Source organism: Dromiciops gliroides, chromosome 3 (assembly GCF_019393635.1).
Source record: "Dromiciops gliroides isolate mDroGli1 chromosome 3, mDroGli1.pri, whole genome shotgun sequence".
Classification (NCBI taxonomy): domain Eukaryota; kingdom Metazoa; phylum Chordata; class Mammalia; order Microbiotheria; family Microbiotheriidae; genus Dromiciops; species Dromiciops gliroides.
The window spans coordinates 651,888,436-651,912,956 of NC_057863.1; the positions used below are offsets into that span (position 1 = coordinate 651,888,436).

The following is a 24,521-nucleotide window of genomic DNA, read 5'->3' on the forward strand; positions in this document are numbered from 1 at the left end:
ATAGTATTCACTATTGTTTTAAAATATTTAAAATAACTAGACAGTTGTTGTTTTTTGTCCTTCATTCTAGAAGAGGATTATGATATTGGGGCAGCCAGATGGCTCAGTAGATAGAATGCTGGCCTTCTAGTTGGGAGGACCTGAATTCAAATCTCACCTCAAACACTTACCAGCTGTGTGACCCTGGGCAAGTCATTTAACTAGACAGTATAAAATATTTGATTGTATACCTGCCAAGACAGACACAGGAACTATTTGAAGATAAACATAAGATACTTTTTATGTAAATAAACTCAGATCTAAATAATTGAAGTAATATTAATTTTTTGTGGGTAGGTAAAGCCAATATAATTTTTTAAATGACAATTTTATCTAACTAATGTATGGATTCAATGTCATCCCAATAAAATTACTTTAAAAATTGTTTTAATGAGTTAGAAAAAATAATAAAGTTTATTTGGAAGAACAAAAGGTAAGGAGCTTTCAAAGAAACCAGGAAAAAGGATGCAAAGGAAATTGTTTCAGCAGTATTAGGCATTAAGGTGAGAGCTCTGCTAAAGTGTAAAATGGTTAATTTTGATTATTTTAAATTATTCTTATATAAACAAAACTTCTGTAGCCAAGAATAGAAGGAATGCAGAAATTGGGGATAAAATCTTTCATGTTTAATATCTCAGATAGTATGTAATTAGGTTGGAATACTGCTGTGGTCTAGGAAATGATGAGCTAGCTGGTTGATTTGGGAAGGCATGGAAAGACTTGGACTTGTGAAGGAAGATGTTATCCACCTTCAGAGAAACTGATGATGAGTGGAAATAAGCATAGTACAGTTTTACATTTATGTGTACAAGTATATGTGTGTATAGATATCTTTCTATATGTATATGTGTATATATGTGTACATTTATGTATGTATGTATGTGCGTGTATACACATATACATCTCCACACTTAATTGTAGCCTTCTGTAGAGTTGGGGTGGGGTAGGGACAGGAAAAATAACAAATTAAAAATTAAACCGCAGAGAACAAAAGAAAACCAACAAGGAAATAAAAGCCGGGATGACTTGAAAACAATGGGGAGTATTTATTATGTAGGTTTTCTTGAAATGGAAGTGTATTGTTTTGTATTGAATCCTTTCCTATGTTCTACTGTGTACATGGCAATTTTTTTTTCTTTTCTCATTTTGTATTTAAGTTCAAAATAAAAAAAAATTAAAAAATGGAAGAGATGGTAAAATTGGAAAAGATAGAAGATAGAAGAAATGGAAGGATTAAAAGAGGGAGTAGATAGATTGAAATATAGGGGAGATAAGGAGAGATTATAGTTATGAGTAGGGATGGAAAGAGATGGGAAGAAATAAAGGAAAATAGATTAAGACAGGGGAGATGAAGATGGGAAGAGAGAAAGTTTAAGAACAGAAATGCAAGAAAAGAAGAGCTGAAAAAAAAGATAGCAATCATAGGACCATACAAGGAAGGGACTGTACAAGGCATGAACTCCCTCATTTTATAGTTGAAGAAACTGAGAACTAAAAACTTTAGTCTTTAGTGAATTATCCAGGGTCACAGAAGTCATAAATGCTAGAGTCAACATTTGAATATGGGTTTTCTGACCCCAAATCAAGACCTCTTTCTACTGTGTCAGATGATACATGAAATGCATGTCATAAGATGAGATGGACAAAAATGAGTAGATTGGGAGAGATGAATATAATTGAGGAAGAAGTGGAAGAGAATAAATGGATATAGATAGAAAAAGATGATGATAAGGAAATGATGGGGGAGATAGGGGAGATGGGAGAGATAAGCAGGAGATAGGAGGGGAGGGAGCTATTGAAAGTGAATGGAGGGTGGCTAGGTGGCCCAGTGGATAAAGCGCCGGTCCTGGATTCAGGAGGACCTGAGTTCAGATCCGGCCTCAGACACTTGACTTACTAGCTGTGTGACCCTGGGTAAGTCACTTAACCCCCATTGTCCAGCAAAAAAAAAAAAAAAAGTGAATGGAGATGGAGAGAGTTGATAGCTAGATAGATGATAGATCACTTGATAGATAGATGAATAGACAATGGATAGATAGATAATTTATGGATTATATCTATAATATACTTATATATGTGTGTCTATGTGTTGTTTGAAATCTATTGGGGGTACCTGTCTCTGTTCTAAGTTATTGGGGAACTTAGCTGGGGTTTCTAATATATTGCTACTTTTAAATTAGAGGCTATTGCACCAGTTTTGGAATTATGCATTTATTGATCATATTAAATATTAATAAAGAGAAAGAGCACATGGCTCCAAATTAGAGTTTAGGTAGAGAGGAGAGCAAGGGGCTACCCGTAGCTGTATCCTCCAGAGTCCCAGTCGAGAGAGAGAGAGAGAGAGAGAGAGAGAGAGAGAGAGAGAGAGAGAGAGAGAGAGAAGAGACAAGAAGAGCAACCCCCCTCTCCCTAAGGATTTTTATCCTCTTTCAGGTAGAGGTGGGTCACTGCATATTGATCCTAGCTAATTGGCCAGTAACATTCAAGTCCATTGAGTAACATGACTTGGGAGGGGGTCGCCCAGGTGAGTTAACATTCTATTGACTCTGGGCTGTCCCTCGGAAATCAGCCATGCCCTGAGTGGGGGGGGAGTCCCTGGGTCCCCCCAAAACCCCATTATTAATTTTTTCACACACACACACACATATATCCCCTATCCCTCCCTCCATCCATCTATCTATCTATCTATCTATCTATCTATCTATCTATCTATCTATCTATCTATCTATCTATCTATCTATCTATCTATCTACAGCATATATTAGTGTATACTTTGTGCCAAGTATTGTGCTAAAAAGACTAGTCTATACTAGTATTAATCCTAGTACTATTTACCACATATCAACTAGAGTTATATCACACTTTAAAATTTGCAAAGAGCTTTACATATGGAATCTTAAAATACTTACATTTTAATGAGTGGTGGGGTTGGAAACAAAACTTGGATAAAATGTAAGTGAAGGACAGGGGGAGGGTATTGCTGGATCAGAGGTGAAGAAGTACAGGTAGTAAGGAGTGGAGCCAGGAAAGAAGTGATTTTGCCGGGGACCCTTCATGAAATAATTAAGCTGGATAGATTCTCACCAATCAAGAGAGTGAGCCTCAGGGCAGAGGATTCAAGGTTGGCTTCTGGTGAAGGGGTGGAGAAGGGTAAAGAGTCAGCAGCGGATCTAGGAGTGAAGTGAATATGTAAAAGATAAGGAGAGATGGGAGGCTATAAATGGGGAGAAGTGGAAAGAATGGAGCTGGAAGAAGATGGGGAGAGTGGAAGAGCAGAAAGATGAGGAGCGATGGCTAGATTAGAGGAGATGGAGAGAAATGAGGGGAGAGATGAACATTGGACATTTCATAGCAAGAAATTTAACAAGGAAAAATATTCTTTTTTTGGCTTTAAAATTAAACCCACAAGTTAGGTATGACAAGGTAGCAGTTCATTTGAAAAAAGAACTGGAGGTTCCAGTGGATGACAAGCTCAATATAAATTAATCAAATTCACTTTTTTGCTGCATTAAGGCATAGACAGGTGAATGGTGTTCCTGCTGTATGTATTCTGTACTGTTCAAATCATATCTGTAACACCATGTTGAGTTTTGAGTACTTAAAGCATTGTCTCAAAGGATATAATATATATAAAGCATCTTCCAAACCTCAAAGCATTATATAAATGTCAGTTCTTGCTACCTCAACTTCTGCTACAACTACAACTCCCACCATCACAATTACCATCTGTGCTATGTCCATTGTCACCATCACTACTACTGCTAATACTAGTGTTACTACTACCAATAACACCACATACCACTACTACCACCTCCTCATTGGCAGCCTCTCCACTTTTGGATAGCTCAAGTCAAGCTTTAATTTGTCTTTCTCAAATTTCAATCATTATTTCTAGTTCTGATATCTGGAATCAAAAGGAGGGGGGAAAAAACTCCAAAATTTCATCCCTTTGACAAAATGAAAGTCCTTCAGATAGGTGAAGACAGGTTTACTGGTCATATTATTGTTGGTTTTAAGTATGTATCTTTTGCCTTGTGGAATATCTACTCCATGTTCTCTCCATGCTTCTCTTCTTCAGGCTAAACACCCCCTTTCCCTTTGACTAGATTTTAAGTGGCAAGATCTCAGAGCCACCCTGATCACCTTTTTCTGGATACTCTTCAGCTTAACAAGGCTTTTCCTAAATGTGGATGCCAGACTTTAACCCTTTACATCAGATGAGATTTGACACTAGTTAGCTTTTGCCTAAGTATAATTACTATTAACTCACATTGAACTTCCCATTCCTTGAACCCTTCAGAGCTTTCTCAATATATTGCTGCCTAATGAGGAATTCAGCACCTTGCATGTGGGAAATTGCTTTGTTTGAAGACATAAAAATCTGCCATTGACATGTTACTTATACCCCTCATCTTGGAATCCTATGAAAATGTACTGAAGGAACCTCAACTATGCTTTTGTCTAAGTCACTGATAAAAAGTTAACAGAGTGGGGCAGCTGGTGGCACAGTGGATAAAACAACAGCCCTGGATTCAGGAGGACCTGAGTTCAAATCTGGCCTCAGACATGACACTTACTAGCTGTGTGACCCTGGGCAAGTCACTTAACCCTCATTGCCCCACATAAAAAAAAAAGAAAGAAAAAAGTTCACAGAGCATATGGCTTCACAAAGATGACTGACATATTCCTTCTTGCAAGTTGATTTTAATGTTACTCTAGGTCACTAATAATAATAACAGAAATGCAAATCAAAATGTTTTAAGATTTCATGTCATATTCAGCAAATTGGCCAATATAGCAAAAGATAGGGGATGATGATGAGTGAGATGAGCAGAACCAGAAGAACATTGTACACAGTATCATCAACATTGTGTGTTGATCTACTGTGATGGACTAGATTCTTCTCACCAATGCAATGGTACAGAAGAGTTCCAGGGAACTCATGATAGAAGAGGATCTCCAAATCCAGGAAAAAAAAAAAGAACTGCGGAGTATAGATGCTGAATGAACCATACTATTTCTTTTGTTTTTGGTGCTGTTGTTTTGTTTTTCTATTTTGAGGTTTTTCATCATTGCTCTGATTTTTCTCTTATAACATGACTAATGCAGAAATATGTTTAATATTATATATATATATATGTAACCTATATAAGATTACCTGCTGTCTATGGGACAGGGGAGGGAGGGGAAGGAGGGAGAAAAAATCTGAAATTAGAAATCTTGTATAAACAAAAGTCGAGAACTATCTTTACATGTAACAGGAAAAAAAATAAAATACTTTATTAAAAAAAGATAGGAAGAACAAATGTGGCAGAATAGGTACCTAATACCTTGTGGTTGTTGAATATTATTTTGGAATAGAATTCAGAATTGTGCCAAAACCAAAATGATGACATCCTTTTTGTTAAGAGGTTCTACTGCTAGGTGTATCCCCTATGTAGATCAATGATAAAAATAAAGGTGCCATATCCCCTCAAACCTTTAGGTGGTAACAAAGAACTGGAAACAATAAAAATTTCCACTTATTGTAGAATATCTAAATAAATTGTGGTACATGAATGTAATGGGACATTATTGTACCATAAAAAAGAATAGATATGAAAATTTCTGAGAAGCATAGGAAGATTTATATGAACTGATGCAGTAAGGTAAACAACTATGAAAATGACATATATAGTGACTACCACAACATAAATGAAAAGAACAACTAGAGCTAAATGTTGTGTAATTATAATGCTCAAGGTGGGCCCTAAAGAAGAGATTTTTAAAAATTATACACCATTTTCTCTGTTCAGAGGCTATAGGTCTTAAACATTATATAAGCTGTAGGACTCATGATGTATTGGTTAAATTTGCTAAACTGCCTTTTTTCTCTTTCTTTTTTAAAACTCACTGTGGAGGACATGAGAGAGGACTGCATTGGAAAATGAGGTTGATATAAAAATAATTTTAAAGAAACACAAACAAGACAAGTCAGCATCAAACCAATAACTAGTCTTTAGGTGAAGCCAGCCAACTAATTCTGGATCTACCTTATTATTTTATTACAGAGCCCACAAATCTTATCCTCAGCAATAGCATTAGATGCTTTCTCAAATATTTTGGTAAAATTTAGACAAACTATATCTACCAGTATAGTAACCCTTTCTAAAAAGCAGGTTAGGTTAGTGTCATATGACCTGTTTTTTTTTTTTTATATATAAATCCATGCTGACTTTTTGTGATTGCTGTTTCCTTTTCTAGTTGTTCATTAAGTGACCCTTTAAAAAAATATACTTTAAAATTGTGTCTAGGATAGAAGTCAAACTCACTGGCCTATCTTCTGTGGAATCCATTCTATTTAATTTCTTGAAAATAAAGACAATATCTGTCCTTCTCAAGTCCTGAGTTCCCTTGCCAATTCTCTGTGACCTTTGAAAAATTACTCACAGTGGCTTGGTAACCATCTGTGCCAATTCTGTCAATATCTTGGGATGTAATTTATCTGGGCCTTCTGACTTGAACTCATCAAGGATAGTTACCTTGGGTAGCAACTCCCTACCAGTAGTTCTGTTCCATTGGAGCCACCATTCTCCTTGGCAAACAGAAGAAAGTGGGAATTGAGCATCTTCTGCTTTTCTCTATTGTCCATTATCATTGCCCCATCTACCCAAGCTATGCTCCTATCCCTCCTTTGATCCTTATTTTCCCCAATGTAAGGGACTAAAATTCTAGCTATACTGTCTAAAATATCTAATGAGTGGTCGCCAATAAATTATAAGCTCTAGCAATAGTTTAGACTTTTTTTTAATAAAGTATTTTATTTTTTTCCCATTACATGTAAAGATTGTTCTCAACTTTTTTTTTTTGTTTTTTTTTTTGCAGGGCAGTTGGGGTTAAGTGACTTGCCCAGGGTCACATAGCTAGTAAGTGTTAAGTGTCTGAGGCCAGATTTGAACTCAGGTACTCCTGAATCCAGGGCCGGTGCTCTATCCACTGCGCCACCTAGCTGCCCCAACAGTTTAGACTTTTAAGCATTTATTAAGGAGAATGAGAATTTGGTGAAGAGAGAGAAAAAGGCCTACATTCATCTATCTATTTCGGGGAGCTACAGTTCTCCTGCTCCGCTGTCCACGAGAGTCCTGGCGAAAGAAAGCAAGAGAGCCAGCCTCGTCCCTTCTTCCTCCCACCAGCAAACATCACTTCTTGATGCCAAAGAAAAGCCTCATGGCTTGCCCTCAGATGCCTTCTCTTCATGGCAGAGCTTTCCTACAGTAGTTCTCCAGCAGGTGGTGTCATTCCAGTCATTACAGCAATCTACTAAGAAAAAGAAAACAAACCTTTTTTTGCCTCTTTGATTTTTCCTTTTTTATTGTTTTTTATTTTTCAATTGAATATTTATTTTTTTCTCCCTCCCTCCCACCCTCTCCAATTTAAAAATGATAAAAACCCAAAACCTTTGTACAACAGGCATACATACTCCAGCAAACCAAATTCACATATTGTCCAAGTCCAAAAATATTATATCTTATTCTTGAATTCATTAGTTGTCTGTCAGGAGGTGGGTAGCAGTTTTCATTTACAATTCTCTGGAATCAAGGATGGTCATTGTGATGATTAGAGTTCTTAGTTAAGTCAAATGACTCCACATATTGGTTATGCTGAAGACAAAGACAAGACAAAGACATAGACATAGGTCTTTTTCTGCCTTTCGAGTCCCTTGCTTCTTGGTTAGAAAGTGGATAACATGCTTCACATGTTGCATGAATCATTCTTTCTTTCTTTTCTTTCCCCCAGGGAATTCAGGGTTAAGTGACTTGTCCAGGGTCACACAACTAGTAAGTGTCAAGTGTCTGAGGTCAGATCTGAACTCAGTTCCTTCTGAATCCAGGGCCAGTGCTTTATCCACTACACCACCTAGCTGTCCCCTGAATCATTGTCTTTCAAAGTTGTTTTTCTTTAAAATGTTCTGGTCAACATATAAATCATTCTCCTGCTTCTGATCACTTCACTCTGCATCACTTCATAAATCTTCCCAAGTTTCTCTGAATCCATTCCTTTTGTCATTTTTTTTCTAGCACAACAATATTCCACTATATTGATATATCAATAACTAGTTCATGTTGTGAAAACCTGTTTAAACCTCAATGCCCTATACTTGTTCTTTTGTCATTGTTCTTAATATATGCATATGAAGCCAATCACATAACCCACATATATCTTAGAGAAAATAATCTAATTTTGTTATTTTTTATCAGATTGAAGTTTACTACTCCATCAAAATGTAAAGTTTTTACATCTTTGCCACATCACATTTTTGTTCTAATTGTCCTATTCTCACTTTGAGATTATATTATCCTCAACTCATCCAGAAAGAATGAAATACTTTAAGTCCCTAATCTTATATATGAATGTATAATTCTTAAATTCTTTTTTTTTTTTTTTTTGGTAAGGCAATTGGGGTAAGTGACTTGCTCAGGGTGGCACAGCTAGTAAGTGTCAAGTGTCTGAGGCTGGATTTGAACTCAGGTCCTCCTGAATCCAGGGCCAGTACTCTATCCACTGCACCAACTAGCTGCCCCAACCTTTATTTTGGAATAGCCAATCATACAGAAAAGTTCCACATTATTCATGGGGATATCAGCCAGGCTCAGAATTAAGGAAATGGGAAAAATTTCCCATTCAGAAGGAAATAGCACAATGGAGAAATTGAGTCAATCAAATCCTACCATAGCAGTTGCAAACTCATTCTTTCAACCTTCTGAGGTACAGACTGTAGCAGTTCTTAGATTTCACTCCCTTTGAGCAGCAGTCAGCATGGGCCTTTCCTTAGATATAAACCTGATCCCCCAAAAGGGACTTTTCCTTTTGACAGTGACATGCCTGGTGGGGACTTGGGCACTCTGAGCTCAGTCCTAGAAAGCAAAATTCAAAAGGGGAACCTCTGTCCTCTCAGAAGGGATTCCCTTATGCCAGAGGACTATGAAAAAGACAGTGGCCATCTACTGAATATGTTGAAGTTACTGGTTTGGTACGGCCAAACCCTCAGACTGACACTGAAGTTCTTTTCAATTCTGTGATTCAGGATACTCTGTTACCTCATATCAAACAAATTCTTTTGCATCCACACTAGACCCTTCATGTTAGGATATAAGCACCAAAGGCTGTACCATTTTTAAAAATCTGAATTCTTCCAGTCAAACTCAGGATGCTGAGCTAAGCTCGTGACAGCAATGAGGAGAGGTGATGATATGGGAAAGATAGAAGGAAATGGAAAAAAAATGAAGACAGAGATGAGAAGAGGTAAGGAGGGATGAGAAGATGTGAGAGGTTCTCTGTTCTCCCCATCCCATTTGATATACACTCATTTATCCTGCTGGGGGAGTGGCTCCCAGTTTCTTAATCTTGGTTTCGAGCCAAAGTACCTCTGCCTCTGAGAGCTGCTCCCAGGGCCTCAGGGGCTGGCAGGGGAGTCTCAGTTTGAATTTAAGCTTTCCCTCTCCTCCCCCCCCCAAAAAAAAAAAATCTCCAGGTCTATCTTTCTGTTCCTGTTTCCCTACTATTTCCCTGTCTTTCCTTCTTCCTTTTCCAGTTTCTGTGTCTTCAGGGAATTTCTCTGACCCTAATTTGTTCATGCTGCCACTAGGCCCTCCCACTGTCCTTGTGAGGTCACAGGTCATTCACATCCCATACAGGATAAACTTGCTGTTCCTGACTCAGATTTGAGGGAACCACTGGATTCTCTTTATTCTTACCCTTCCTTCTCTTTCTCAAGGGGAAGGAAAATACACTCTAATCCGTCCCCTTTCCCCACCCGGTGTGGCAGGAGTGGGGGATCCCTGCCTACCCTTGAGGAACTGAGGAACGCCCTGGCCCCTTCACATATACACACCCAAGTCCCAACCCACAGTGTGTACAACTAGGCCTTCCAGTAAGCAGCCAGCTATTCCTGAATACTGTAGCCCCAGTCTGGGGTTGAGGCTAGGAGGCTGTTTCCCTTCAGCCCAGAGGTAAGCCTTCCCCCTCCCCTCAGGCCCTGGGGCTCCCTCCCCTCAGGATAATTTCCCAACCTGATTAATCATTGAAGGAGGAGGAAGGAGGGAGGAGATGGCCCCCAGCCAGTTCATAAAGCATCCAGGGAGAGGGCAGGACTAAGGACCCAGAGATCTGGGCCTCACGGCTGATCTCCTCGTCTTTCCCACTCACGCCAACTCTAGTGGGTTCTCCTTCCTGGAGCCTGGAACTATGAACCAGGTCATCTGCATGTCACTGTTGATGCTCCTTTGGGCAGGTGAGGTTTCTTTTGTCTCTCTGCTTCTTTGTCTACCTGTCTCTTGTTTGTTTGGTCTATATAATTGTGTCCTTGGAAATCTCTTGTCTCGCTGCCTTCTTGCCTCTCTGTGTAACTGTCCATCTGTCAGTTTGTATGTTTGCCTACCTGTCCCCAAGTCAATGGACCCCTGTCTGTCTCAAATATAATTGTCTAACCTATCAGATTTCCACTGACCCCTTGGACCTGCCTTCTGTCTCCCTAGGGCAGGGTTGGACAGAAACAAGGACCATCGGAGCAGAAGAATGCATCCCCAACTCGCAGCCCTGGCAGGCTGGGCTCTTTTTCCTCACTCGTCTCTTCTGTGGGGCCACTCTGCTCAGTGACCGATGGCTACTCACTGCCGCCCACTGCCGCAAACCGTGAGTGGGCCCAGGTTCTTGTCAGGCTGGGAGGGAGGAAGGGAAGAGTGCCTGGGTAATTTTTAAAGTGGAACAGCCTCTGGAAATCCCAGACATCTTGGAGTTTGAGAGGACAGAGGTCACAGAACTTGGAACTAAGGAAACTAAGACATTTGGTGGCCAAAGATACAGGGAGTTAGAACTTGGGGTCCACAGATGCATGGATAGATTTTAAAGAACCCATGAATTTGGATAAAAATATAAAATTACATATGTATTTCAATACGATTGACTTCCAGTGGAATTTTAGGTATTTCATTTTATGCATTTAAAAAGAAGATTCTGGGAAGGGATCCCTAGACTTTCCCAGACTTCCTGAGGAGTCTGTGACACCAAGTAAGGTCAAGAACCGGGGTCTGGAGAGTCTGCAGACTTTGAAGAGTTTGGGAAGCTTTGGAGGCATAGAAGTTTGAGGAGCTTATAGAGACCTGGGAGGCTGATAGAAACTGGGGATTGGAAAGCAAAGCACTGGCTATTCAAACCCATTTATTTCCTCTGTGACCTTGGCCAAGTCATTTACACTGTGTGGGCCTCAGTATCTTAAGCTATCAACTGAGGAAGGTGGGCAGGATGATTTCTAAAAGCCTCTGGTTCTTCATGTGGAGAGTTTAGGGAGGCCAGGAAGGGAAGGAGACTTGGGGAGAGAAGGCTTACAGTCTAAAGGTATGTGAAGGCTAAGGAGGCCACACAGGCTTGGGGTATGAGGAGCTTCAAACACAGAGGCAAGAGGGGTTAGATGGTCTTAGAGGGCAGAGATAAGGAGAGGCCAAGGTGGATGGAAAAGTCAGAGGGCTGAATTGGTGGAGGCTGAAGGCAGAAGATGCCAGAGAGGTTGGGACCAGAGGATTCAGGGGCCCTAGGAAGGCAGGGAGATGGGGAGGTCAGGAAGACTCAGGTGGAAGTGCCTGACTGTGGGTGAGATGAAGGCCATGGGGTCTAATGAGTATAAGGAAGATGGGAAGGTGTAGAGGCTGAGGAGGTGGGGAATTTGAAGATCTCGGGGAGTACAGAGTCTGGAGGAACTGGGAGACTTATAGAGTCTGAAGAAGCTGGAAAATACTGAGGTGGAGAGACCTAGGAGGCTGGGGTGCTGAGGGAGTCTGAGACTGGGGCTTTGGGGCATTTGAGGAGGGAGCCTAGACAGGTGAGAGGTCAGGGAAGTCAGGGAGGCTAGGGAAACCAGGTAATAAAGGCCAGGGATTTAGAGACCCCAGGAGTTCAGGAGCTTAGGTGGAGCAAGGAGACTGGGGAGACTGCAAACATCCGACGTCTTGAGGAAGCTGAGGAACAGAGGCAGATTAGAAGCTACATTGTAAAGAGGGAAGAGAGACTGGAATAAATGGAGATTCTGAGCCAGGAAAAAGGAAGCTATGGGGAGATCCAGGAGGTGTAGGAAGCTGGTAAAGGCAAGAGGCCTGAGAAAATGCAGAGATTCAGGTGTGTTGGTAGGAGAAACTGACTGGATTGGAGAGGAAAGAGCCAAGGAGGGGAGGGGGCAGTACCCTTTTGTAAGTCCCAGTGAGGAGGAAGAGGCTGTGGGGAGCCAGATAGTTATGGGACAAAGGAGCCAGCATCCTTCCATTCCGCATGTTCTGAAGGAATCCCATCCTGCATCTCTTCAAAAAGTTGACCAAAGGGTCCCCGGCTGGCTGTCTGGGTCCCAGGCCCAGGTTCAAAGGGCTGAGCCTCTTTCCTTTTTTTTTTCTTTCCTTTTCTTTCTTTTTTTCTTTCCTTTTCTTTCTTTCCTTTTCTTTCTTTCCTTTTCTTTCTTTCTTTCTTTCTTTCTTTCTTTCTTTCTTTCTTTCTTTCTTTCTTTCTTTCTTTCTTTCTTTCTTTCTTTCTTCCTTTCTTTCTTTCTTTCTTTTTTGAGCCTCTTTCCTAAGGGAATAGAGAAGACCTGAGGGACCCTGAGGCAGGGATGGAAGATCAGCCAGTCAGTCAATCAATAAGCATTTATTAAGTGCCTACTATATGTCAGTCACTGTGCTAAGCATTGGATAACCCAGAAGATGGATAGATAGGGAGGCTCAATGGTAGAGGTAAAGAGACAGAGAGACAGAGTGACAGAGTGACAGAGACAAGAGACAGAATGACAGAGAGAAACAGAGAGAGATGGAGAGACAGAGACAAGAGAGACAGAATGACAGACAGACAGCATGGTTCCCTCTTCCTCCATTTCCTAGCCCTCAGGCCGCTCCAATGGGGTATTAGCCTTTAGATCACTTTAGATCACTAGATTCACCAGATCTTTGAGTAACCAAGTTAGGCAGACTGGAGGACCATTGAGGGTTATTTAGGAAGGACGAGTAGGCCGGTGGAATCAATTGAAGAAACTGAGAATTATCCTGGAGAAGAGAAGACTGGGGCCAACAGAGGGGGAAGTCTCCAAATATTTGAGGGGCTGGCCAAGGGAACAAGGAGTAGTGTTTTTCCTTGGCCACAGAGGACACGATACGGGCACGGTGGCAGTAGGGAGAGGTCACTGTGGAGGAAGATTTCTTATGGGTGGAAGGTTGCCTTAGGAGGTACTGAGTTCCCTGTTATTGGAAGTCTTTATGTGGAGCCTGGATGAGCATTTATCCCATCTGTTGTAGAGGGGATTTCTGTACCCTAGTGCATTGGCCTAGATGGTTCCTGATATCCCTTCAGGCTCAGAAATTTTGTTACTGAAGCAAGAGTTTGAGGTTAGACTCTAGCAAGTCCTGGATGCTGAGGGTTAGCCAGGGGTGAGCAGCACCACCAGAGCTGGGGACTTTCCACACTCCCCTCCATGGGGCCACTCCCCTACAGAGTCACCAGACCTGTTGAGATAGGGTGATTATTTTTGGTGGGTGGGGTCCCCTCCAGCCCACACATTCCCTGGGCACAGAATGAGGTGGAGAAGGCCCAGGTGACATATCACAGAAAGGAGGGAGGGTTGAACAAAAGTCCACAAAGAGGAACTAGGGTTGTGGGATCTGGGAAAATAGAGATTGAAAAGATAGAAGCAGAAAGAGGTGGGAGCAGAGCTACAGTGAGGGAGATGGAGAGGAAGAGAGATAGAGGCAAATAGAGAGGGAGACAGGGAGACAGTCAGAGAAAGGAAAAAAATGGAGATAGAGAGGAGATTGATAAGACAGAAACAGATAGAAGATAGAGATGGAGATGAGGGCAGAAAGAAAAGTATAGAGAAAGAAAAGAAGATCCACAGAGATGGGGACAGAGGAGGCAGAAAGGGGGAGACACACACAGATAAAACTGGAGGTGCTCAGTTTAGAGAACAGAAAACTGAGGGGAATCAAGGGGAGATGGTAAGGGGAGACAGCTGGAAGAGCTGTTATGGGAAGAGTGATTGAATTGTTTTCTGTTTGTTCCCAGAGGCCCTTCCTATACTTCTTCCCTTTTTTTGTATCTCCCAGAGGGGAAAGAGAGATGTGTTCTGTGTTTCCTCCTTCCAGAGAAGAAAATTCAGAGCATTAGGAGAGAGATGGGTGAAAGGGAGATGTCAGCTCCGGAGAAGGACTAATCTCCCTTTAGAGTTTCCATATCTGGCAGGGCAGAGAAGGGATTCAGAAAGCCAGAAAATGTCAGAGGGTGAGGGGAACCTTAGGGACTATTTAATCCAAACCTCTTATGTTAGAGATGAGAGAACAGGGGCAGCTAGGTGGCTCAGTGGATAAAGCACTTGCCCTGGATTCAGCAGGACCTGAGTTCAAATCCAGCCTCAGACACTTGACACTTACTAGTTGTGTGACCCTGGGCAAGTCACTTAACCCTTATTGCCCAGCCCCCAAAACAAAAACAAAACATAGAGATGAGAGAACTGGGATCCACTGTGTACTTGTGGAGGTCACACAGGCTGCAAGGGAAAGGATGCAATAATCGTTTTCATTTGAGGTACTCAGCAGGGGCCACTGAACATAATTCCCTGTAAGATTGTGGTCCAGGGAAAGAACACTGGATTTGAGTCTGAGAACCTGAGTTCAAATCACACCTTCACAATTTACCTCCTGTATGACCTCATGCTAGTCATGTGCCACCTTGGGGCCTAGGCCACCCTATCATTCCAGTGGCTTTCATCTATTAATTGAAAAGAGTAATACTCTCTAAGGCCCCTTCTAGTTCTAAATAAAATTCTGAGACTCAAGGATATCCTTGCTTGACAGGCAGTACAGGCTTGAGAGAGATCTGGGTTCAAAGGCTACCATGGGCACTTATTAGCTATGTGACACTTAATGTCTCAAAGCCTCGGTTTCTCCATTCTTAAAACAGAATACATTTGTAGTCTACTTCTCAGGGTTGTCGTGAGTATCAGATGAGATAATATATGTGAATCTTGAAGCGTCATATCATTAACAGCTATTATAGTTATTAAACTTATTCTACTGTTTTCCATCATTACTGTTATTTTCATTATCATCTTTTTTTTTTTTTTTGGTGGGGCAATGAGAGTTAAGTGACTTACCCAGAGTCACACAGCTAGTAAGTGTCAAGTGTCTGAGGTCAGATTTGAACTCAGGTCCTCCTGAATCCAGGGCCAGTACTCTATCCACTATGTCACCTAGCTACCCCTATTTTTATTATCAAACTCAGAGTTTGATAATAAAACCCCTTCCTAAACAGGAAGCCTTTTTCCAAACTTGCCCAGGAGCAGTTATCCCATCTTTCTTTGAGGGCCTTCCAGGAGGTAGACCAGTCTCTTGCAGGAAGCCTTTTGTCTTTGAGATGCTCCAGATCCCCAGGAGATGTTTGCTTACCTCAAGCATAAATCTGCCTTTCCACCCAGTCCTCCCTTTCTGCTTATACCTGATGAGGCCACTTAGAAGAAGTCTATTCCACAGCCCTTTGGATACCTGAAGAAAACTCTCCAATTTGCCCTAAGTCTTTTCTTCTCCATGGTGACCACTCCTTCAACCTCTCTTCATCTGTCATGGACTTCAGGTCCTTCCCAAACCTGGTTGTTCTCCTCTGGAAACTCTCTAGTATGTTGGTTTCCTTTCTAAAATGCAGCTCCCAGATCTGAACATAACCCTCCTGAGATGCTACGGAGGAAGAGTCTTAGATTTGGAATCAGGACTGGGTTTCTGATCCGAGCACCACCACTTGGTGAGTGGGGGACCTCCGGGGACCTCTTTCTGACCTCTGGGCCTCTGAGAAATAAAGGAGACCTCTAAGGTCCCCTCCATATTTCTGGGATTTGAGGAGTGCTGGCCCTTGACTTTCTTAACTGCTCTCTCTTGAATTGGAAGGCTCAGATTAGAGTTGGAGGCTAATAGAGTTTGGGGGATTTGTCAACCCTCATACAGCATTTGAGATTCCCCACATTGCACAGAAGGGAAAACAAAGGTCTTTGAATGATATCATATGGTATGTTAAGTGCTCTCACCCTATCATTCCAGTGGATTGAATGGAGGCTGAGAGTTGTGTGACTTAAAGTAAGGAAGAGCCCAGGTTTTTCTCAATGATGCTTGGAGAGAAAACAGAGGCCCAGAGAACCTGCCCAAAGATCTTTTCTTATGGAATTAAAGACCAATTCTCTGAAAACCTAGAATGGTCAGACTGAAGATCCTAGAATGGTCAGATTGAAGAACCTAGAATGATCAGATTGAAGAATTTAGAATGGTCAGAGCCCATGGGAGGGGGGGATGAAAGGAGGACATTGAATCTTTGGAAACAGGGGGCATGAGAGAAAATACAGACTAGGAACTGACTTAAAGTTTGGAGCAATAGGGAATAGGATGGGCAGGGGCCAAGAGGGTTTGGGATTTGAGAGACCTAAGTCAATGAGAGGATTAAGGAGCTGAGAAGCCTGGGAGCTAAGGTTCAGAGTCAGGTTCCTTAGAGATACCCTCTCTTTACCAAATCTCTCCCCCTATACAAGTGATCTCATTCCACCTTAACTTTATTTTTTGTGAGGCAATTGGGGTTAAGTGACTTGCTCAGGGTCACACAGCTAAGTGTCTAGCATCTGAGGCTTGATTTGAACTCAGGTTCTCCTGACTCCAGGGCTGGTGCTTTATCCACTGCACTACCTAGCTGCCCCTCCACCTTAACTTTTGCAACAGATTGCTGCCTCCCTTATCCTTATCCTTTGATTTATCATCCATCTCTCTGTCTCCTGGCTGCTTCCCTATTACCTACAGACATGCCCAAGTCTCCCCCACCTTCAAAAAGTCTCACTTGGTCTGTTCATCCCCACCATCATCCCATATCTCTTGTACCTTTTGTGGCTGAACTCCTTGAGATGGCTGTCTAGAATTAATGCTTTCACTTCCCTGCTTCTATTTTTCATTTTCTACACCCTGGCTTCCAATGCCATTTAGCATAAAAGATTCCATCCAAAGTTATGGATGATCTCTTTTTGTTTGTTTTTTTGTTTGTTTGGTGGGGCAATGAGGGTTAACTGACTTGTTCAAGGTCATACAGCTAGTAAGTATCAAGTGTCTGAGACCAAATTTGTATTGTTTTTTGTTTTTTTGCCTGTGGGGCAATGAGGGTTAAGTGACTTGCCCAGGGTCACACAGCTAGTAAGTATTAAGTGTCTGAGGTCAGATTTGAACTCAGGTCCACTTGAATCACTGCGCCACCCACCTGCCTCTATCCCAGAGATATCGTAAACTCAACATGGTCTGAACTCATTATCTCAGCCCCTTAAACTCTCTCTCTTTCTAGATTCCCTTTTACCCACCATTTCTATTTCCATCTTCTATCTTCACATCAATGCCCCTCTGTGTTTACCCCCAACCCTTCCTTCTGACGCTATTCCCATCTCAATTTCCATCCTCTATTTGTCCATCTACATCTCCATCCTCCCCTCTTTCTTGATGCTGCTCTAGACCAGGGTCCACTATAAAGGCTGGAGATGGCCCACTGACTATCCTAGGCTAGTGTTGAGGGCAAAACTATCCACCCACTCACCCAGGCTTGCAACCTAGGTGTCATCTCTATTCCTCTCTCTCCCCCTCCCTCCCCCCACCTATAGCTAATCTGTTTACAAATCCTGTTGATTTTATCTTTATAACATCTTTAATATGCTTCCTCTTTCCTCTGACACGCCACCACCTTGGTGCAGGCCCTCATCACTTTATGACTGGACTGTTGCAACAACCTGCTAATGCTTCAAATCTCCCCATTCCAGTCTAGCCTCCATTCAGCTGTCAAATTAATCTTCCTAAATTGCAGATAGGACCACCTCCACCCCCAGCCCATATTTCATAAACTCCAGTGGCTTCCTATTACCTCTGAGATGAAATAAAAAGTCCTTCACATAAAAAGTTCTGCCATTATCTTACCCTTTAAGCATTCCTATATCTTATCATTTCCACATAATGTGGCGAGAATAACAGTTCTAGAGTCAGGAAGATCTGAATTCAAATCCAGCCTCAGACATTTACTAGCTGTGTGACCCTGGGCAAATCACTTAACCCTGTTTGCCTCAGAACACTGTTCTGACTCTTCATGATCCCATTTGGGGTCTTCTTGGCAAAGATACTGGAGTGGTTTGCCAATTCCTTCTTCAGATCATTTTACAGATGAGAAAACTGAGAGGGTTGTGACTTGACCAGGATCACACAGCTAATAAGTGTCTGAGGCCAGATTTGAAATCAAGTTGTTTTCCTGACTCCAGTCCAGCACTCTGTGCACTATGGCGCCACCTAGCTACCAGAATGGAGTATAGACTGGTCTAAAACCACAAGTTCATGCTTAGTTTCTAGGGGGAAATTCAAGCCCCGAGGGAATGAATGATTTATGCAGTCACAGGGTACCTGGGGAACCCTCCTTATGGTATCAAATAACACAGCGGAAGCCCAGAGAAGTCCAGTAATGTATCGAGAGCCATGCAGAACCCATCCCATTATACAAGCAAAGGAAGGAAGCTTGGGGAAGCTACCTTTCTCATTTAGTCTCCCATGGAGATATGATAGGATACAGTAGAAAAGTCAGGAACTGGGAGTCAGGAGCTCCAGTTCTGCTGACATTTATCTCTGATCCTGCTCAGTGAAAGGACCAACCAGAAAAACCAGAGAGAAACACACAGGCCAGCTTGGTTCTCTAACCCCAGCCTCTTGCTCCCACCCCAGCAGGGGATGCAGGTGAATCCTTTTTTTTTTTTTTTAAAGTGAGGCAATTGGGGTTAAGTGACTTGCCCAGGGTCACACAGCTAGTAAGTGTTAAGTGTCTGAGGCCGGATTTGAACTCAAGTACTCCTGACTCCAGGGCCGGTACTCTACCCACTGCGCCACCTAGCTGCCCCCAATCCTATTTTTCTTAAGGCTTCAGTTTCCTCAGTTATCAAGTGATGCTCAGTGATCTCTGAGCATACTTTCAGTTTGATATTATGAATCTGATTCACCTAAGCTCATGAGTGGTGGGTGTACCAAGTCACACAACTCTGGTGATTCATCCCGTGGCACAAGAGAAAGAAAGGGGGAGGGAGCCACAGAAGGCATCTGACTGGTTCAGGGTCACACACAGCTCTTTGACAAGCCTGGAGGCTATGAGAGGGTGTGGCTTAAGCTCACATAAGACTGGTGATGGACCGAAGTAAAATGCAGAGGCCCAGAGAGGGCTAGATGTTTGTCTGGGCTCCTACTGTGGCTCCCTCCCATCATACTCCCTTCTCCCCATAGGTACCTGTGGGTCCGGCTTGGAGAGCATCATTTGTGGGAATGGGAAGGTCCGGAGCAGCTGTTCCGTGTCACTGATTTCTTCCCCCACCCAGGCTTCAACAGTGATCTAAGAGCCCACGATCACAACAATGACCTTATGCTGATCCGGCTGAAGAGACCAGCCATGTTGGGTTCAGCTGTGCAGCCCCTCAACATCAGTGAGACGTGTGTCAAACCTGGCACCCCCTGTCTCATCTCCGGCTGGGGAGCCATCTCTAGTCCTGATGGTGGGTCGTGGTCTGGGGTAACATTGAGATGCAGAGGAGGATGGAGAGAGTGAAAGATAGAAGATGAAGACAGGAGGATGGGATTAGGGTCAGAGGGATAGATGTGTATCAGCATGAGGATAGGGACAGACAGGGAGATGGATATAAAGGTAGAGGATAGAGATAGGGATGGAGATGAGAGTGGGGATGACAATGGAAATGGGATTGAGATGGTGATGAAAATGAGGGTGGTGGTGAGGGGTAGGCATGAGGATGGGGATGGAAGTGGGGCATAAAGAAGAAAGGGATGGGGGGTGTCTGCAGATGGGACTGGAGTTGGGAGTAACGATGAAGAAGAGAGAGGCTGGGGATGGATTTAATTTTTTTTTAAATTTGTTTTTTTCCCCTCGGGGCAATGAGTGACTTGCCCAAGGTCACACAGCTAGTAAATGGAGATGGCTTTATAAAGATAAAATGGGAACGGAGGTGGGATTAGAGTTAAAGATGGCAATTTGAGGATGTGGATGGAGCTGGGTTTGGGAGCAGGGCTGGAGCTTCTGATGGGGGAGATACTGGGAATGTCTGAGGGCCAACGAAGCCCTATAAGCACAGGGGTGGTGGTGGTGGTGCCCTCTTGTGTTCTGCTCACCTCTTTGTTGAGCGCTTCTTCCCGGTCCTCCCACAGTGGAATACCCGCTTACGCTTCAGTGTGCGAACATCAGCGTTCTGGAGCCCCGCCTCTGCCATAGAGCCTACCCTGGCCGAATATCTAACAACATGATTTGTGCTGGCATCTGGGAGGGAGGCCGAGGCTCCTGCCAGGTGAGACCTAGACCCTTAGTCTCCAAAGGGATCGGGATCAGGACCCTAGCTACCCCTGGGGGATAGGAGTTTTGAGTACAAGATGAGCTCCTGCAGGAGGCAGGGGATGGGAGATCGGGATGCCGGGGTCCCTGAGCGGGGTAGGAACTGGGGGTCAGGATGCCCGGGTTCCTGAGGGGTCAGGCCCGTGGGCTCAGGACCCCTGAGTTTCTGGGAGCTGTAAGAGCTGGGGAGGAGCTCGAATCCTAGAGAGGAGGCGGAGCACCTGGTTCCCCGTGCGGAGCTTCGGTTAAGGGCTGTGGAAATGGGCACTTAGGGTGGGCTTCGAGGACAGGGATGGGGTGGTGGACTCTGCAAAGCACATAAGCCTCATGCTTTGTCTTTCTGTTTACTCCTTTCCTTCTGTCTCCGCCCTTCTAACCCCATGTGGCCACCTCCCTGTCCCCTCCCCTTACGCCTCTTTCGTGACCTGCTCTTTTCTTTCTTTGTGTCTCCCTTTCCTCCCCCTCCCCCCACCTGGGATACAGGGAGACTCCGGAGGCCCGCTGGTCTGTAACGGTGCCCTGGCGGGCGTGGTGTCGGGGGGAGCCGAACCCTGTTCCAAACCCAAGAGACCTACAGTCTACACCAGCGTCTGCCGCTACAGAGACTGGATCTACAAGACCATGAAGGAGAACTCCACATGATTGGATTGCTCTAGGCCCCGCCCACTGCGCCCCACTTCCCCAGGTCTAGCCTTCTCCCGGGACTCCTCTCTCGTGATCCCGCCCACCAAGGAAATCCCTCCCCGTGACGTCATAAACACGACTCCGCCCTTAATCTTTGACCCCACCCTCTCCAGCCTTGGAGCCCCGACCCTACTGACATATAGGATCCTCTGGGACTATCCCCTTGGGACTCCAAGGAGAATTTGGGGACTCCATGTTGTGGGCGGAGAACTGTCCCCTCTTACCTTACCCCTTTTAGGGACAGTAACGCTAATAGAATGGTCCACCCGTTTTTTCATTCAGATGTGAATCTTGGGGGAGGGGAAAGAAGAGGAGCCGGTTCAGAATTTCAGTTACAAAGAAGTTGAGTGACTTTGTTATCCAGCCCAAATCTGAAGAGGAGTCCGCAGATCAAGAGGACCTCTGCAAAGGATCTCCAGGAAGGAGAAACTCAACAAAGCTTCGGGACAGTCCATTCTACTTTGGGGCAGCTCTCGTTTTCCTGATATCAAACCTAAACGTGCCTCTTTGCACCTTCTACTTTGCTCCTGGTCCTTCCCTCTGGGGTAAAGAGAAAAAAAAAAATCATTCCTCCTTCCCCGTGACAGCCCCTCCAAATCTTGAAGACAGCTAGCATCTCTCTAACACCTGCTTGAGTCTTCCCTTCCCTAGGAGGAACATTTCTCGCATTAGTCCTGATATGGCATGAACTCCAAGTCACCCTCTTCTGGATTCTCTCCCGATTATGAATGTTCTTCCTAAAATGTGGGTCCCGGAAGAGGAAAGGGCTCTCCAGATGACCTGGACCAACGCTTCTCTGCTCCTGGACACTACATCTTTCAATGTATAGTGAAGAGATACTTCGAATCTCCACCTAGTGCCTGGCATAGAGGGTGCTTGGCACAGGGAGGGCATTTAAATAAATACTTGTTGAGTTGAATTGAACGTGGCCCAAGATTGCGATAGCTGTTTTTGGCAATCTCATCATCCTCTTGACTCATTGTGGTTCACAAAGCTTGTAGGTCTTTCAAAAACTGTTGATTACCTGGTCACACCTCACCGTGTCTTGCACTTGTGAAGCAGATTTCTTGAACTACAAATGTCAGACTTTGTATCAGTGTGAATTTATCCCTCACAAGAAATATTCTGCTTGTTCTCTACTCCCTGTGGGTTTCCCCCTCCCCCTCCCTGCCATGGTCAAATTCCCAAGAGATTCCACTCCTTTATGCATTTCTGCTCCTTGCTTTCCAACTCCCAGATCTCTAGCTCGGTATCATCAGTTATTTCAGTCAAGTCCTACTCTTCATGATTCCATTTGGGATTTTCTTGGCAGAGATACCAAACTGGTTTGCTATTTCTTTTTTCCAGCTCATACATCTGTAAGATGAGGAAACAGGCAAATAGGGTTAAATGACTTGCTTAGGATCACACAGCTAGGGAGTGACTGAGGCTTGATTTAAACCCAGATCTTCCTGACGCTACACTTGGCACTCGATCCACTGCACCACCTAACTTCCCAACTCGCAAACTAGCTTACTCTCAAGACTGTGACTGATTCCCGCCCCCCCCCCCCGCCAAGTTCACTGTATCCTGATCAGTACACTATTGAGAAAAGGATGGAGAGAAATGAGGAGGAGTTCTAGTCCAACGAGCATCATTTTAACCAATTTATCATCTATCTATGTTCTAGGCACTGGGATACAGGTACCAAAAAGAAAAGAAAAGAAAAGAAAAGAAACAATTCCTCCTGGAAATGAGCATCTAGTCAGTGCCTCCCCCCCCCCCCCCGCAAGCTGTGCTCCGTCTTCCCAGGGGAAGTAGAGGGGAACAAAGGGAGAAGGAAGAGGTATCAAACAGAGAAGGTCTTCCCCTTCTCCTCCTGTTCAGAGGCGGCAGGGTCTAGTAGGAAGAGCTGTGTGGGGGCGAGGAAGGGGGAGAGGGGGAGAGACGAGGCATTGGCTCTGCCATTTGCTGTGTGTGCTTGGATAAATCACCAGACCTCTCTAGACCTCAGTTTCTTCCTCTGTAAAATAAGGAGGGGGGGGCTAGATCAGGAATTCTTCACTTTTTGTGTGTATGTCATGGACCCCTTTGGTAGTCTGGAGAAGCCCTTTCTCAGGAAAAAATATTAAAAAATAACTGAAGGAAACGCTACATTTTAGCTAGAGGTTGGCGAAATAAAGATGTATTTCCCCCCCATCCAAGTTCGTGCAGCCCCACTCCCTCTTTCTGTAGGGTATCTGAGTAACCACTTCCCCCTCACTTGCTATTTCAGGGTATCTTCAGGACCCTGGAGAACTCCAGGGTCCTGGGGGCGCAGCCTTATGTGCCTCATTCCCTCATTCATGCAGCCCCTGAAATCTATCCACCTACCGCTGGACCCCAGGTTAAAGATTTGAGGAGCAGATGATGTCTAAACACACTTTGCCTTAACCCTACATAACTGAATAATAATAGACTCCCGCCCCCTCTTTGCGTATTACTAGATTTGGCTCACAGGCGGCGGGTGTGGTTGGGGGAAAGCCCCTGAACCTGGCGTCAAGAAGCCTGGCTTTGTCCCAAACAGACTGTGTGACCTGGGGAGTCCCTTTACCTAGCTGAACCTCGGTCACCTTCTCGGGTGAACAGAAACATATGGTGATGGGGGTGGGGTGAGCTCGGGGGAGTATATGGCGATGGGGTAGACAGCGGATTTCCAAGCACTCTGTCCGAGCTGAGATCCTCGGCTTTTGTGCTTCCTCAACCCTTGTTTGTCCCGTCGCGAGATGGCCAGGACTTACCCCGCCCAGTCGCTGCATCGGCAGGAGGGAAGGGGAAACCGGGTCATGGCGCCTCCCAAACCAGCCGTCCCGGATCGCTCCACCCGCCCCTCCTGGGACCCAGGTCTCCCGGACTTCTCACCCTCCCCCGCTCCTTCATCTCACAGCTCGAAGGTTTGACTGCAGCCAGCTGCCAATCCCCCCCAGACCCGGACGTCCGATTCCGCAGCTCCCTCCTCCTTCGGGGATAGAGGTACCAAGCTCAGCCCTCTTAGGGACTCAGGCGTCCGGATACCCAGTGTCTCCGATACAGCCGGGCTTCTGGCTCCAGGCCGGCTTCATAAAAAGCAGTGTAGGGCAAGAAGAGGCGGGGCGGGGAGAGGAAGGGCAGGGCAGGGCAGGGCCGGTTCCGCCTCCTTAAAAGTCTGGTCCTAGGAGTTGGTGACATCTGGGGACCAGGGGATTTGAAGCATCATAGGAACCCTAAGGGGGGACTCAGCCAGGAGCCTAAGCCCAGAACTGCCCCCCGGAAGAGTCCCTAAGGTGAGGAAGCCAAGACTGAATGGCCCCGGCTCTCCTTTCTGGGGCTCAGGGGAGTCGGTCTCCTAATAGGGACCTGGGCATCCTTCC

At 44.3% G+C, this 24,521-nt stretch overlaps 1 protein-coding gene across 1 annotated transcript; it reads left to right on the plus strand.

The window, feature by feature from the left end:
* The first annotated feature begins 10,263 nt into the window (after window positions 1–10,263).
* Window positions 10,264–21,111, plus strand: KLK9 (kallikrein related peptidase 9). The gene is made up of 5 exons (XM_043998180.1): window positions 10,264–10,309; window positions 10,554–10,710; window positions 19,359–19,624; window positions 20,289–20,425; window positions 20,953–21,111. The coding sequence occupies exons 1-5, from the start codon at window positions 10,264–10,266 to the stop codon at window positions 21,109–21,111; spliced, it is 765 nt and encodes a 254-aa protein (XP_043854115.1).
* The last annotated feature ends 3,410 nt before the right edge of the window (window positions 21,112–24,521 follow it).

Bases quoted from the DNA above. Each gene is read 5' to 3' on its own strand.
- KLK9 (XM_043998180.1), top strand. From the start codon at position 10,264: ATGAACCAGGTCATCTGCATGTCACTGTTGATGCTCCTTTGGGCAG. The intron at 10,310-10,553 runs GTGAGGTTTCTT...CTGTCTCCCTAG, and splicing joins GTTGATGCTCCTTTGGGCAG to GGCAGGGTTGGACAGAAACA. The intron at 10,711-19,358 runs GTGAGTGGGCCC...TTCTCCCCATAG, and splicing joins GCCGCCCACTGCCGCAAACC to GTACCTGTGGGTCCGGCTTG.